The following is a 14,667-nucleotide window of genomic DNA, read 5'->3' on the forward strand; positions in this document are numbered from 1 at the left end:
TGGAGGATGTGGTAGTTTGCTCTGTATTTGAAAAAAACTGCATTTTACAGACGCGATAGGAAGCAAGAAGGATTTTATAAACATCAATGAGACAAACTCATTCAACACAGACACACACAGACATGTACAATCACTGCTGCTATGAAATAACTAAATATAATAAAGGTTAAAAATCATATGAACTTGCATCATTTCTTTTATCACTTCAAAAGAAACCCACAACATGTATTCAGATGCGACTTCAATCCCATTTTAGAACAAGAAAACAAACATTATTTACAAGTTCCCAACAAAGATAATCCTCAAGAACACGTGTGATGTTATTAAAGGATTTATAGCACAAATAAATATGTTTAAAATGCAAACTGAAGAACAATGTGTTAGAAAGAAAACAACATTTCTACTTGAACGTCCCACACAATAGAAAAGTAAGCCTTACTCAATGATAACGCCGTCATGTGGGCAATAATGAACCAATCAGTGATGAATGTTTAGTCCAGAGCGACGTCAGTCTCCAATTAAAAAAAACGTAGAATCTCTGTCAGAAACATTTGGCGACCAGCCGCTCCCTTTTTAAGAATGTGATGAGTGAGTTTCGTAGAGAAAAGGTTCACTCACATCTTTATGAAACCAAACACACACTCTACTGGCAGAAATATGGAACATGTGAATCACTGATATCCAAGTTAAATCAAATCGCCGGTTCACAAAAAGATCAAACATTAATGGATCTCATAGTGTTAATCTCAGGGGAAAAACGAGAATCTATCTGCAGTGATTGTCTCCAACTCAAACCCTGAGAGAAAAAATAGAATTAGAAAATAAGGCGGTCGTCAAACTGAACCTTATAGAATCTGTGAAGCTGAGACACAAGAGCAAGATATCAAATAAAACCTCAGCAACTCCAATCACAACCGTAAAAAATAAAGTTCAAGGCACATCAACAGTCTAGAGTACAAAAAAATAAAGACTTGAAATGGCAGAGCTCAAGCTTGTAGTAGTATATTACACGTATGTTAACTACCATGAAGAAGCACTAGAAACTAGAAACGAAGGCACCAGTTTGCTGTTTTCAATAAAGGCCGTTCATGACCTTTGTGACAGAAACAGCAAAAAAACTAATAAATTCAAACATCAAAACACTGAAATCAACATTTTTATGGAGTCGTCACCTCTTGACACTGTTCCTCCAAACACACACACTCAAAAAATATGGACAAGCTCCTATTAGTTATCACTGAGTAGGAGTTACCCACACATCTGCCAAGGAGCTTCTGTTTTCACCACTGCCCACTTGTTTGTTGGTTGGATTACGTAGAATCTATAGAACGTCGTATTCATGAAACTCGGTATAAGGATGAGACATGGGTCAATGAAGTACCCAGATCCAGGAATCCTATATTTCACTCTTTTAACATTTGCAAAATAAGGCGTTGTTCAGAAATATATTTCCCCAGAGTTCCCAGTGCACTTCATGGGTCTTGATGAAAAGATTCAGCCACATTGAGAGGACCGATACCTTGGCAGATATTCTAGTTCATGTATATTTAGTTTTCAAAGATAACTTCAACCGTGGCTTGTTATAGGCAGAATCAGAAATGTTTGAGAAACACTGTTCTGGTATGAAAGAAAATGACCAAAATATAACATATGCACAAAATCCTCTGGTTATTTGTAACTATTTGAAATTGTCTCCACCATGAAATGACCAGTCACTGAATAACACCTAAGAAAGGATGTAAAGCCAGTTTCTGAAAAGAATCCCTGTCACATCGTGTTGTTAAGGCATCGCTGTGTAATGTGTCACTAAGGCCAGAGTCTATATCGGAGTATCCCTTAAAACCACACAAAAAACATCATCAAATAAAAACCCACTCATAAATCCATCTTCAGCACCAAATACTGAATCAGTGGGAGATACATGGCTCACACCGTCATGTGTTTTGCATATGAAAGAAATATTAAAGGTGCCGTAGTGAATCAGGTGGCAACAGATGAGCGTGGCTGACGGACGCTTTGCTGTTGAGGATTTAGTGTCTCAGAAACACATAGTCTACATGCGTGTATGTTTGTGTCTGTTAGTTTCAGCCAGGTAAAAAAAACAGATGAAGAAAAATAGAAAATAGTGAATCAGCCGGTGTCCTCGTCCCTCGTCATCTGAGCAGGTCTAGGATCAGACTTCTTCAAAGTAGGCCATCTGAGACATGTACGCAGAGTTTCTCTGTAAAACAAAAACAGGACTAATGAGAGAAGAGAACACGAGGCGGAAATCAGTGTGAAGAAATGTGCTTTTTATGATACGAGGAGAAACTCGAAGACAAGAAATGTACATGTAGTTAGATGGTTATTGATAACTACTGATGTGATTCATATCTTTCATTTCACATGTTTAAACTTCATTCAGAAGCCTTTGAAACCGTCACTACAGGATTCACGTTATCGATCGAGCCTTTTCTGTCGGCGTCTCTTTTGAACGACCTCCCTGAGGAGAGAAGGGCTGACGAGCTCTTTATCCTCTTTTAATCTCTCTGGACTCACATTTGTATAAGTCTCTTGACGTCTGAATTCACCTTCAGCTTTTTAAAGCTCTTTAACCTTTGACAATTCAAGTTGGTTACGTTTTTCTTTTTATCCTGACTGTGATCTGAATGACTATTGTAAAGATTTTCAAATGTTTTATTCTTTTTTTACGCATTTCAGCTGTCATACTTTTATATTAGTGACCTGTTGTCTAATCTTCTTAATGCTTTTAATCCTTTCCTATTGTTACAAAAAAACAATAGTACAACAGGATATTCAACAGCTTAGCTCTGTCAAAACAGATGCACTGATAGTGTAAATAATAAAAATGGCAGTTTTTCTTATTTTAATATAAGAGGGATATTTTCAGTACTACAAACATGAAGTCTAATGTTACACTGCAGTCAGACATTAACTGCATTCTTCTTGTGAACCCGTTATTATGAAACGATAGACAGGAGAACAATTAGTACTTCTATTGACCACTAGCTCAAATAGTGAGTACTAATAGCACTAAGAAGAGGGTGTGGTGACGGGGTGGTACATACGTTGCTGTGAGGTAAGTAGACGGGCTCCTGAGCGTATCCCCTCGCCTCACTCTGGAGGCTGTAGAGTCCGGCCTGCTGCTGCTGCTCCTCCAGCTTCAGAGACTCGATCTCTGTCTTTAGCTCCTTCAGCTGATCCTGCAGGTGTTTGCTCTTCTCCATATACTCCAGCCTGTATTAACGGCAGATATTACAATGATAAGGAGGCGCAGCCAGAACTCTATTTCCAAAGTGTTGCTGCGGGGGGGGGTTAAACTCCAGCTCACCTCTCTCTCTCAATCTCCATGGACAGACGTTTCATGTCAGAGTCCTTGAAGTCGAGACGTGTGGATGCTGACTCGTAGGAGAAGTCGGCTGCTTCGGGAGGAGCAGGTGGAGCAGAGTACGCTGGTATGAGCTGGAGAAAAGTCAAACACGTGTCAAGTATGTGCATAAAGTCATGAAGGTAAATTGACATTTGACACACATTACTATCTGTTGACACACAAAGGAACAAAGTTAACTTGCATTTCACACATATACGGTGATAAGTGTCTAAACAATAAGCATAATCCACAAAGATAAAATAACAAAGGCTTGACAGAGTGTCCTCCATCACTTACAGGGTAAGTGGTTTTGGTGATGTCCAGCAGCTTCTGCTTGGCTCTCCGCTCTGCGTCCTTCGCCTCCGTCAGGTCCTGTTTCAGATGATCTGACTCCTTCAACCTGGAAACAGAGGTTTGGTTAGTTCGAGGCTTCTGAAACACAGTAAGACTTGTATTAAGCAACAGTAAATACATTTTACTAGACAACTAGAATTACATTTTACACTACATCTGCTGTAGGAGGCTGTGACACAGAGCTGACACAAGGAAACGTGTCCTACTTGTGATCAGAGGAGGAAAATGCCACATACTTAAAATTTGAAAATGTAGAACATAAATAAGTAAAATAAACCATTGGTTTGTGGGATACTATTTAAAATTGGATGCGATTTCTTTAGAAAGGAAAGAAAAATAGAAAATTCAATATACATAGACATTTTTGTGGGTGTACCTCTGTAGTCTGGTCATCATCACTTCTAGAATTACGAAATACATTTCTTACTGAATTTTTGACTGGCCTTTTAGTGGTGAAGTTGCATTGTGGGTAATGTCGACGCCAGGTTTTGAAAAGGAACGAAAATATGTGAAATAAAACTTGATTCTGAGGAGTTCACTCACTGCCCGGCATTCAGAGACACAAGCTGACCTGGGTAATCCGGGAATGTGTTTACATGCACTGCAGTAACCTCCTTGTTGTAAATCTGCAAGTACTTACTGCAAGTCAGTCATTAGATTCCTCCCCTGCCACCGATAAAAGATAAAAGACTCTGTCGTGACATCCTTACTTTCTATGATGTGTGTGTCTGAGCTGGAGCAGTCGGACGCATTAAGAAGACAGACAGACAGACAGAGAGACAGAGAGACAGAGAGACAGACAGACAGACAGACAGACAGACAGACACACAGACAGACAGACAGACAGACAGACAGACAGACAGACAGACAGAGAGACAGAGAGACAGAGAGACAGACACACAGACAGACAGACAGACAGACAGACAGACAGACAGACAGACAGACAGACAGAGCAAAGCTTTTCCTCATGGTCTGAATTTAACAAATGGTCACATTTTCATCACAGACAAAGCGGCTCCACTGTAACTTTCCCCATTTGCAGTCTTTAGTCGTTCACATGCAGGCTTAGAAAAATAGGTTAATCGTTATCGGTTATTCTCCTGGAGAAATCAAGATTAAACCAGGTTTTATATTACATAAGAGATAAATATTTAAAACTTTATCTCATTTGATTGTAAACTTCTCTTCATATTTTATAGAATATTTTTACATTTTTACAAATCCACTTGTTTATTTGCTTCTTCTGTGTAATTACTGATTATGTTTAATTATCTTAAAACAACTACATTTCATGTCTTCATAGCAAAGTGAGGTAATGATAAACTGATACCATACCTCCTCTCGGACTGCTCCACCAGTTTGACAGCCAGCTGCTCTGCCTCCCTCATCTTCTGCTCCATCAGTCTTTTCTCCTCCTTGGTCTTCATGGCGGTGACCTCTAACCTCTGTCTCTCATGCTCAGCATCTGCAGCCTTGTGGGCCAGGAGCTTCGCCTCCTCTTCGGCTATCTGGGCCTTCTCTGCCAGCAGGTCCGCGGTCTCCTCAGATCGCAGCTGGGGAAAATGAATTGAAACATTCAAAAGGATTAATGGTGGAAATCAGGGCTCAGCATTATGCTCAGCTATTATTTCATGTCCAGGACAAATCTCTCACCAGTGCCTCGTTGGAAAGTCGCGCCTCGTCTTGTAGCTGGAAAAGTCTTCGTTCCATCTCCTCTTTTGCACGTTCCGCTTCCTCCCTCATCTGTTTTTCCCGTGCCAGGATCTGACGCTCCATCTAGAAAGCACATTAAATACAATTAACCCTGATCAAATCATCATGACTGCAGTTTGTGTATGCACAGTGTACAGCCTTTCCCATTTATTAGTCCAGTGGAGTGGAGAGCACGCTGACCTTTTTTCGGGCCTTCTCCTCTTTAGCTTGAGCTTTCATCTGCTGCACTTCAATAGAGTCCACCTTCCTTCTCCTCATGAATAGATCATGGTTACCGATGCACAGCTGCAGGATCTAAACACAGAGCAGCAATGTGTTACTTCATAAAACATTAATGTAACTCTGTTATAATTGTTATACATGAACGAACAGGTCAACCAACCAGCTTGTTCACACGTAGTTGAGATGAGTAGAACTTGAAGACCTCTTTCTTCTTGTCCAGGGGTTTGATTGTGAACTGCAACATTGGAAAGTTAAACATTTGTGCCTTTTCAACAGTATAGCTAAGTGGCTGACTGAGTTACAAGTTTCACAAACATCTATACTTGTCTGCATGATAGTGATGAGTGAAGAAAAATAAATAAATAAATAGCACCTTCCATTATGTATTTATTTTGTAGTGTAGCATAAAAAATATCATCTTTGCAACATATGTCCTGAAAATGAAATTCCAATCTGCTTAAACTGGTAAAACCCTTTCAGCAGCAGGATGTCTCATTTTCTACTTCTCCCAGTGACAGGCAGGAAAAAATTCAAAAGTGTCAACTGTCTGTCTGAGTTGATTTACCTCCTTTTCACTGTAAGAGATGTTGCGGATGTCGCTCCAGGGAAAGGACTTGTTCGGGTTGAGTTTACTGTTGGGGCTGTAGATGTGAAGACCCTGAGCATCCACTCCAAGCAACAGGTCGGTGTCCCTTTTATTTTGCTATCAATGTAACATGCAAGTCATTTTTAAGATTGTATTTTTCATAACACAATGTTTTATTTACCGAATGAACCTCGAGGTTCAGTGAGTCACACTCACAGTGATGGCAAAGTAGCTGACACCATACATCTCAAGGTCCTGAGCGATCTTCAGGTATTCCATCTCTGCCTCGTCCCTGTAAGGACGATGTCAGAATAAATAGGAGAAGACACATTCAGCAATAATACATTCATCACACACCGACTTCATCGTTCGTAAGTGCGTTAACTTGCCTCCTGGGTCATTTCTTACCTGGCGATGCCTCTGTGCTCCGCGTACCAAGCTGTGATCTTCTCCTCCCACATGTCAGCTGTCATTTGATATTGCATCAGAACCTGAGATATACACACACACACACACACAAAGGATCACAGGCAAAAACCTTAGATAATATACACAAGCAGTCATTTTGTGGATAGTCAAATGTGAATATAGTCATGTAAACTCACCCTTTTAGGCAGAAGCTCATCTTGTGCTAGGAAGCCCGGCTTGTGAAAGTTTGGGTCATAGTCGCCGTACTGTGATTGAGATTGAGGGGAAGAAAGAGAAATATGGGTGTTAATGCTGCACATTTGCAAAACTTTAAATATATACAAGTCGAGCTGAGCACAACACTGGGTTTGAACATTGTTAGAAACATTTTTGGATAATTTAAATACACGAGTCAACATAAGAAACAACAGGTCTAGTGATTTTTAGACATTTTAATGAGAGATCACTGAAGATCCGTGAATTACAGCTGGACTTCAATTGACTAAATGTTTTGAGATGTAAGTGAGACAAGAATTTCTAATATGCAGCCAGAATTCAAATGATAATAATGGATCATTAACTTTCCATAACCTTGCACGGATCTCTTACCTTGGCTTGGACAGCGTATGATGCCAGAAGAACAGATGCTTCAGGGGAACAGAATATCTCTTCATCCAGTATCTGTTTTTTCACCTAAAAAAAAGAACATGACCACATGTTGGACCAATTTAAATTATTTCATTTTCTAAAACATGTGCATCTCAAGGAGAGTTTGCATATATAAGACCAAAAGTTATTTAAATTAAATGATTAAATTACCTGTAAGAAGAAGAGGTGCTGAGTAATTTCTTGGACCAGTTCCTCTTCTACTTTTTCTGGGAAGAATTTGGCGAGGAAACTAAATGTTATGGGAGAGTCTTTGGGAACCTCCTGGTCCAAGACCTTGATGAACAAATAAACAAAAAGCGGCGGTAGATCAAAGGGAAATAAGAATGTATTTTTTATTAGGCTACAGTCTCACAAAAGCCAGAATTTCATGTCCTGATCAGTATCTGGAATTAAATATGAGCATCACGCAGAACAATTACTTGATTTACTGACAATTGATCCATAATTCAAGAGATCAATTAAATAAGATTACCCCCCTCTGGCTGCTCAGCATTGTAAACTGACAAGCATTGAACAAAACATTTCGAAGATGTCGGCTTTTAACCTGGGAAAATATTAGAGGCATTTTATAGTTTAAACGGATTCATTGTTGGATTAGAAAAATTATCCATGGATTTCAATGATTATGAAAAACAATCTTCAGTTACAGTCCTAGAATCCAAAATTACTACTCACCCGTTTGTCTGGTTTCAGCCAGGCGTACGTGTCCTTCACTGTGTATCTGAGTCCAAAGAACCAGGTCTCCCTCAACCCGACAGTGCGACACACCAGGTCGAACAAGTCTTTACCTTTCCACTTCACCTGAAACAAAACAGAGAGCAGCAAAGAGACCAGTGAGTTGAAAGGCTGGAAGGTAACGTGTTGACTTGTTTCTACTAATAACTCAAACAAAAAGAATGTCACTTTCAACGTAAACTTCAAATGACTGAGTTTTCCTGCAGGGTGCTGGTTGGGGGAGTGAAGTCCTCACTATCAACATGAACAGTGATTACACCTTAGTCAAAATCGTACAGTAAATACAGGGGGAAGGCAGACACACTGTGTTTTGCACATCGTATGAGATATATTGTGGCTTTTGTGAAGGAAGACTTCTGCAACCAAAACTACACAAGAAGCCTCACTTCAGTTTAAATGCCTAAAACCTTTGCACTGTGCTGTTCATATCATCAAATGTGCAGGACATTCCAAACTTAATGTGGACCAATAAATGGTTCCAATCTTACAAATGCATGCACATAATATAGTTATACATTGATCTGGACATGGAAACAAGGCCTCTGTGGGAGAGCTGGCTGTCCACTAACCGGAGGGTGAGTGGTCCAATCTGTGGCTCCACATGCCTAAGTGCCCTTGGGCAAGATACAGAAGCCCAGCCGTGTGGGAATGATGTGCTATAAAAAGTTATTATAGCAGAGCTGTGTCAAGCTGCCCCTCAATATGCTCGGGGAATTCGGTCAGAAACCATATTGAATAGTTAAAAAGGGTGATACAAATTCCTGGATCTACAGTGATATTGATAGTTTCCTCCCACACTCGTGCTGCATCTTTTCAACATGTTTCGTGGTAATCTGCAGTGTTGTTTTTGTGTAAACTTGCTTATAACCAAACCAACAAGCAGACAGATGGGTGGACACTTCTTTGGCGGAGGTACAAACTATGAAAGAGCTCTCACTTTAGTCTTAGTGCCTAGAACCCGTGCACAGTGCTGTTATATTATTAAATGTGTAGGACATTTCAGGACATTCAAACTTGCCTTTGGTTCACATTGTTATGTCTGGTGCCATGGATTTAGTTTTGTTTGGGCTCTAAATGTTTTTTAACAGCTCTTTTCAGAGTTTTGTGAAACACTTTGTGAGTCTGTTCTATGAAAGGTGCTCTATAAAATAAACTTTAATGACTCCAACGATATGTGTTTATTTATTGATCTGGATATGGAAATGATCGACCACACACAGACAGGTGATCGTTTCCTATCATATATCCTCACCTCACAGCTGAACTCCATCTCGGCGTCCATGGTGATAACTTTGACTTTGAAAGTCTTGGGCTGTTTCTTCTTTAAACCCAGGATTGACATTTTGAGGGTTTAGCTGTCCAAATAAACCTGTGGAGAAATATCAACAATGCTTTTCAGGGAATACAAACACAACATCGAACCAGAACAGAGGTGGAGGCTGCTGATAAATCACATGTTGACAGTTTTAAACTTCAGGAGGGAGCGTCTGTCCTCACAGGGACATGTCAGTGGATGGTGGACATCACCCACCAGGCAACACGAATAAATACAGAAACATAAGTTCATTCTTTGTTCAACTCAAGGTGTATTTTAATATAAGTAGAAAAAGCGCATGAGGCCAGTTACCAGGGAGTAAAGTGGGAAACTTCTGCCGTCCAACGAGGCTCGGATGAGGCTGGGCTGCTTTTCTGTTGTTGGGGGGGCAGAGCGATGCTAAGCTAACGGGTGCTAGCTTCGCGGCTAGGCTACGAAAACGCACCAAAACAAGTTGTAGAAAGCGCGTAACTTGGGATTCTCCATGTTGGAACCCGCCGAGCGAACCGACACTGTGCGTTAAAACCTTTTTCCTCACACAGAGACACGGAGACAATGTCCCCAGGTCGGTCGGCAACGGGGGGGTTTTAGCTTGTTAGCTCCGCAGGACTTTCCAGGAGACTTTTTGTTTTGACCCTGCAGGTGGGAACAGGAACTGCAGCCTGGGAAGCGGCGACTGCGCATGTGCGTGAATTTGGACGCTGCGTCCGTAACTTCAGGAAATGTTGCTCTTTAACGAGTTTTATATATTATTAAAGATAACAAGTGTGATGGCCGTGAATGCAGCTGCAGGAAACGACATGTCTGACAGGAGCGCAAGTTGTTAGGAAAGACAGAAGAAGCAGATCAGTTCCCTGACAGTCTGAACCGAGGGAACAGTGAATCCTGAATCCACGCTTCCTGGTCTGCAGGAATTTTGGGACTTTTTTTTCCTGCGTGCATCGTCTCCCTGTCATCTTGTGTTTTGAAATCTCCAGAAGACAGAAGCAGCTCCTGAAGGTAACACTCGGGACTATTTACCTCCTGCACGAGGCTTCCTGTCGCCTCACGTGCAGCTGCCTGTTGATTTCAAAACCATGTGACAGCTCAGACAAGATCAGATCAAACTGCATGTGCCACTTCTGATAGAATCTTGTTTTTTAAGCTACTCGCGCTTCTTCACTTTTTACTATTAATCTGTTAGTTGTGTGCTTGAATGCTGTTTTAAGATAAGACAAGTTAAGATAATCCTTTAGAAGTCCCACAATGGGGAAATTGCTAATATACCTTCAGGAGTTAAAAATAGGCACCAGTAAGCTAATAATAGATACCATAATTATATAAGAAATATAGAAATATATGAATGTGTGAATAAAACCCCACAGCCCTGATTTACTAGTCGTTCACGGTTGTGAGGTTTTTCAATAAGTTGTAATAGTTTACTAATAACTTCGTTGCAATACATAAAGAAAACTGAACTTGACCATTTTCACCTGTTTATTCTCATCGTCTTTGAAGGACTTTATATAGTTTGGATATTAGATCAATGTGAAGGTTAGTGGAACAATTCAAACAAAGTCATTTGATTTGCCAGAACAAATAAGGAGAAGGTCAGAGTTGTTGTTTAGTTTGGCACATGGATGCATCATGAGAGGTCCTGCACCTGAGCACACACACGAGAACCTAATCTACATAGGAGCAGTTTGTGACTTCATTCTTTAAAACTTGTTTTGCATCTTTTTAGTTGTTTCTTTCTACTGTAGTGAAAAATAACTAAGTGTGGTTGAAACCTATGTTGTAGTTGAAAAGTAAGTTGTATGACCTATATCTACATACATATAAAACCTGTCCATATACTCAATGACCTGAGCTGTTTTATGGTCTGAACTGTGTAGGACCTGAAAACTGTCACACCCATTTTATCACTTATTTACTCTCCAAAGAACTGAATGTATGACTGCTTGTCTCCAAATGAAACATATGTAGATCAGTTGCCTGTAGATTCCTCTCTCAACCTGCACCTACAGAAACAGTGTGAACTGGTTTTGAGAGACAGCCCTAGTCCTCCTATATAAGATCCTTGCATTTGACTATCCTGCATCTTCACCCTGAGATCCCTGTGACTCTCCGTGTGGATCCTCTCTGCAGAAAGCCTTTATTAAATACACAAAGACAAATTTGGTGTTCCAGCCTCTTGTATTTCCCTATTTCCATCACACTACTCCTCCTCTTTTTCCTTTGATGTGTATTTTTACTTGTTTCATGTCTGGACTCATTTTAAGTCTTTTTGTGGATGTTTTCCATCAATTTGAGTTGTTTTCATTTCTGCAGACCTTTCAGTAATGACTTTGCTACTTTTGTTTCAAATATTTACTTATTTCGAGACTCTGTGGTTGTTTCCCTGATTCTCTTTGTGATCGTTTTGAGCTTATTTGTGCTCACTTTGCGTTTATGGTTAATATTTCTTTCTATCTGTGTTCAGATTGTGTCGTACCAAACTCATATGTCTTGCATCTCTTTGTAGTTGTTTGGCAAAAACATGACATCACAAAACGAACGTAGGAGACGAAAGAAGCAAAGTGAGCTGTAATTTTCATTCGCCATCAAACAGTACACTCTTTGATAAGTGATATCTGATTCTGATACCTGTTGTCATATTGCTTTATAACTTGATTATTTTGCCGATTGCTCTTTTCTTTTGTCCGTTGAACAGTTTTACGAGATGTCGGCTGGCAGCAACACATTCGAAGACGTGAAAGCAGTCGTCTTATCCGCTCATGATAACGCTGCATACGAGGTGGACTTCTACAGCTCCTGGGCAGAGAACTATGACAAAGTGAGATGACTGAGGAAACATACAATTTGATATGCACAAAATATTGGCAATGGTGATGGTTGAAAACAAGGCTAAGAGAAAAAAAAACTTCCATCCAAAATATCCATGTACTTCATGTTTACTTTTCTCCTGTGCACTCAAAGCCTCAGTTCTCAATTCAAACATATTTCTTTGTAGGATGTGGCTGTTCTTGAATACCGTGCACCGACCCTCGCAGCAGACAGCATCTCCAAGCATTTCAGCGGTGACCGGGAAAAAGCTGTCTTGTTGGATGTGGCCTGTGGGACAGGACTAGTGGCCAAGCAGGTAAACTCACTAGACTGAGAACAAACTAGTCTTGACACAGAAATACATTATACGATATTCTACAAGGACATCATTGTCTTTTTTTGTATTATAACTGTTCGGATCAAAACTTTTAATTCAGACCGTTTCTGTCTTGTTGTAATTTGTTTCAGTTTCCATGTTCAATTGACCTGTGTGATAAAATAACAAGCAGTCTCTGTCTTACAGTTGAAGAAACATGGATTTGGAGGATTTGTGGGTGTTGATGGAAGCGAGACGATGCTGGAGTTGGCCAGAGGGACTGGTTTGTACCAGGAGCTGAAGCAGTCACTGCTGGGCGACGAGCCACTGCCGGTCCACTGGGGTAATTTAATGGTGCATTAATCCACATGGTTCGTTGACCACTGTGATTAAATACAGGAAAAGGTGGTTTCATCCAGTTTTTGTGGTGTGTTTTTGTTATTATTGTTATTATTATTATATCTTTATTTATATATCACTGGAAAAATAACAAAAACTCTAAATATGTGACAGAAATTTAAGCATGGCCTCACAATACAACAAAGAAAACTATAATTAAGTAAAATAGGTGAAATGAAGTACGATACAATTCTGATTTAAGCTTTGATTTAAAGGAAGCTCCGGTCCCAGCCTGCCGTAGTTTATTGGGCAGAGTCTATCTTATCGACTTCAGTTGTTTTGGGGGGAAAACCCATATTTAATTTCAGTCTTTAGCATTTTCAGTATATAAAGACACAACATTTTAAATATGTTTATCTCTTAATGAGCTCTTCTTCCGCTTCTCTGCTCCTCGTCCAGCGGATTCATTTGATGCGGTTCTGATGGTTGGAGCGCTCTGTGGTGGTCACGCCCCCGTGGCTGTGGTCAGAGATCTCTGCAAAGCCACTAAACCAGGTGAGATTTTAGTTTTTTGTTGTGTCAGTATCTCCTGTTGAGTTTGAATCCCTCAACAGCACCGCTGCACTTTCGCCTGCGTCCACTAGGTGGCTACGTTTGCATGACGACCAGAAGCAACATTGACAATCTGGAATACAAAGGCGCCCTGGACCGCGAGCTGAAGCAGATGGAAGAAGAGGGGCTGTGGATTTGTGTGGAGGTGATTGAGGTGAAAGACTGGGAGAGGTCTGTGTCAGAGAAGGAGGGGCGCTACGTATCTGGTGTTGTGTACCTCTATAAGAAAATCTAACACAGTACCCAGCAAACATTCTACAACACTGTATGAGTTCTTAACAGTCCAGTACAAAATTAAATTACTCACAAAGATACCAAATATTCCAATAATGAAATAATGAATTTCACCCAAACGCATGTATTACAATATTTTTTTTTTAGACCCAAACCTGAGGATGTGAAACTTCATGATTATTATCCTTTAAACATATTTTTCATCAGGATTTCCCATAACGTAACACATTCCTGCACCACCAGCACAAACTCTCTATGAGAGAAGTGGACAGGACAGTAAAGATGTTGTAGCTGGTCTGGTTCAGAATGGGCTGAGCAAGGTGATTCAGAAATGACCTCCGTATATCAGAAACGTTATTAAGATCTTCTGTAATATACCAGTAAGCTCAATTAACTAGGTGTTAAACCGAGGCACAGTATCTGACTCCAGCCTTCAAATTACCTCCTTTGTCTTATTACCATAATAGGTCTTTGCACGTAGACACTGCGGTTTAATAAAAAAGAGAACGGCCAGATAATGTAATCTACAAACGTGCAGCCATAAATATCAGAGAATGAGGATGTTGCCCCAGAAAGGAGCCTCCTGTAGATTTGTCTCAGTTGTTATGTTTAACAATATCCATGTTACCTGAATGAGCTTGTTGCAGTGAAACTGGTGTTTGCAGATATGCAGAGAAGTCTTACTAATTGAGATCAATTGCTTGGACGTGTGTAATAAATGAAAATATAATTTATGTGTACGCTTCGTCTTTAATGTTTTAATATCTGCAGTGTATTAATCAAGCAACTGGTTAATGATTGTGAATATGATTCATGCACAGAGATTCAGGTTGAGTGTCACTTAAATCATAGCCCTCTTGTTTTTATTAAAAGCTATTTATACATTATTATATTCTATTTTAAAGCGTCGATATTTATACAGGTGTGGCAGCCGCTTTTGTCTTTTTCAGGGTTTTATTGTTTTAAGACATGATCAAATATTTTGATGT

The 14,667-nt window shown here is 40.0% G+C and overlaps 2 protein-coding genes across 3 annotated transcripts; one reads left to right on the plus strand and one right to left on the minus strand.

Annotated features, from left to right (window-relative positions):
* Nucleotides 1-56: 56 nt before the first annotated feature.
* nf2b (NF2, moesin-ezrin-radixin like (MERLIN) tumor suppressor b) lies at nt 57-10,033 on the minus strand. Its single transcript, XM_053441335.1, has 17 exons — nt 9,685-10,033; nt 9,310-9,426; nt 7,998-8,123; nt 7,473-7,595; nt 7,263-7,346; nt 6,851-6,919; nt 6,654-6,736; nt 6,462-6,537; nt 6,225-6,362; nt 5,820-5,894; nt 5,618-5,731; nt 5,378-5,500; nt 5,060-5,277; nt 3,668-3,770; nt 3,332-3,462; nt 3,069-3,237; nt 57-2,221 (listed from the first exon to the last, which is right to left on the minus strand). Exons 2-17 carry the CDS (start codon nt 9,397-9,399, stop codon nt 2,174-2,176), a joined length of 1,770 nt encoding a protein of 589 aa, XP_053297310.1. The 5' UTR covers nt 9,400-9,426; nt 9,685-10,033; the 3' UTR covers nt 57-2,173.
* mettl27 (methyltransferase like 27) lies at nt 10,022-14,412 on the plus strand. 2 transcript variants are annotated; one of them, XM_053441338.1, is made up of 7 exons: nt 10,022-10,371; nt 11,876-11,930; nt 12,065-12,187; nt 12,365-12,493; nt 12,701-12,836; nt 13,292-13,387; nt 13,477-14,412. In XM_053441338.1, exons 3-7 carry the CDS (start codon nt 12,074-12,076, stop codon nt 13,677-13,679), a joined length of 678 nt encoding a protein of 225 aa, XP_053297313.1. In that variant the 5' UTR covers nt 10,022-10,371; nt 11,876-11,930; nt 12,065-12,073; the 3' UTR covers nt 13,680-14,412. The 2 variants fall into 2 exon arrangements, with proteins under 2 accessions (XP_053297313.1, XP_053297312.1); XM_053441337.1 differs by lacking the exon at nt 11,876-11,930 and having other exon boundaries at nt 10,024-10,371.
* The last annotated feature ends 255 nt before the right edge of the window (nt 14,413-14,667 follow it).

Source organism: Pleuronectes platessa, chromosome 15 (assembly GCF_947347685.1).
Source record: "Pleuronectes platessa chromosome 15, fPlePla1.1, whole genome shotgun sequence".
Taxonomy (NCBI): domain Eukaryota; kingdom Metazoa; phylum Chordata; class Actinopteri; order Pleuronectiformes; family Pleuronectidae; genus Pleuronectes; species Pleuronectes platessa.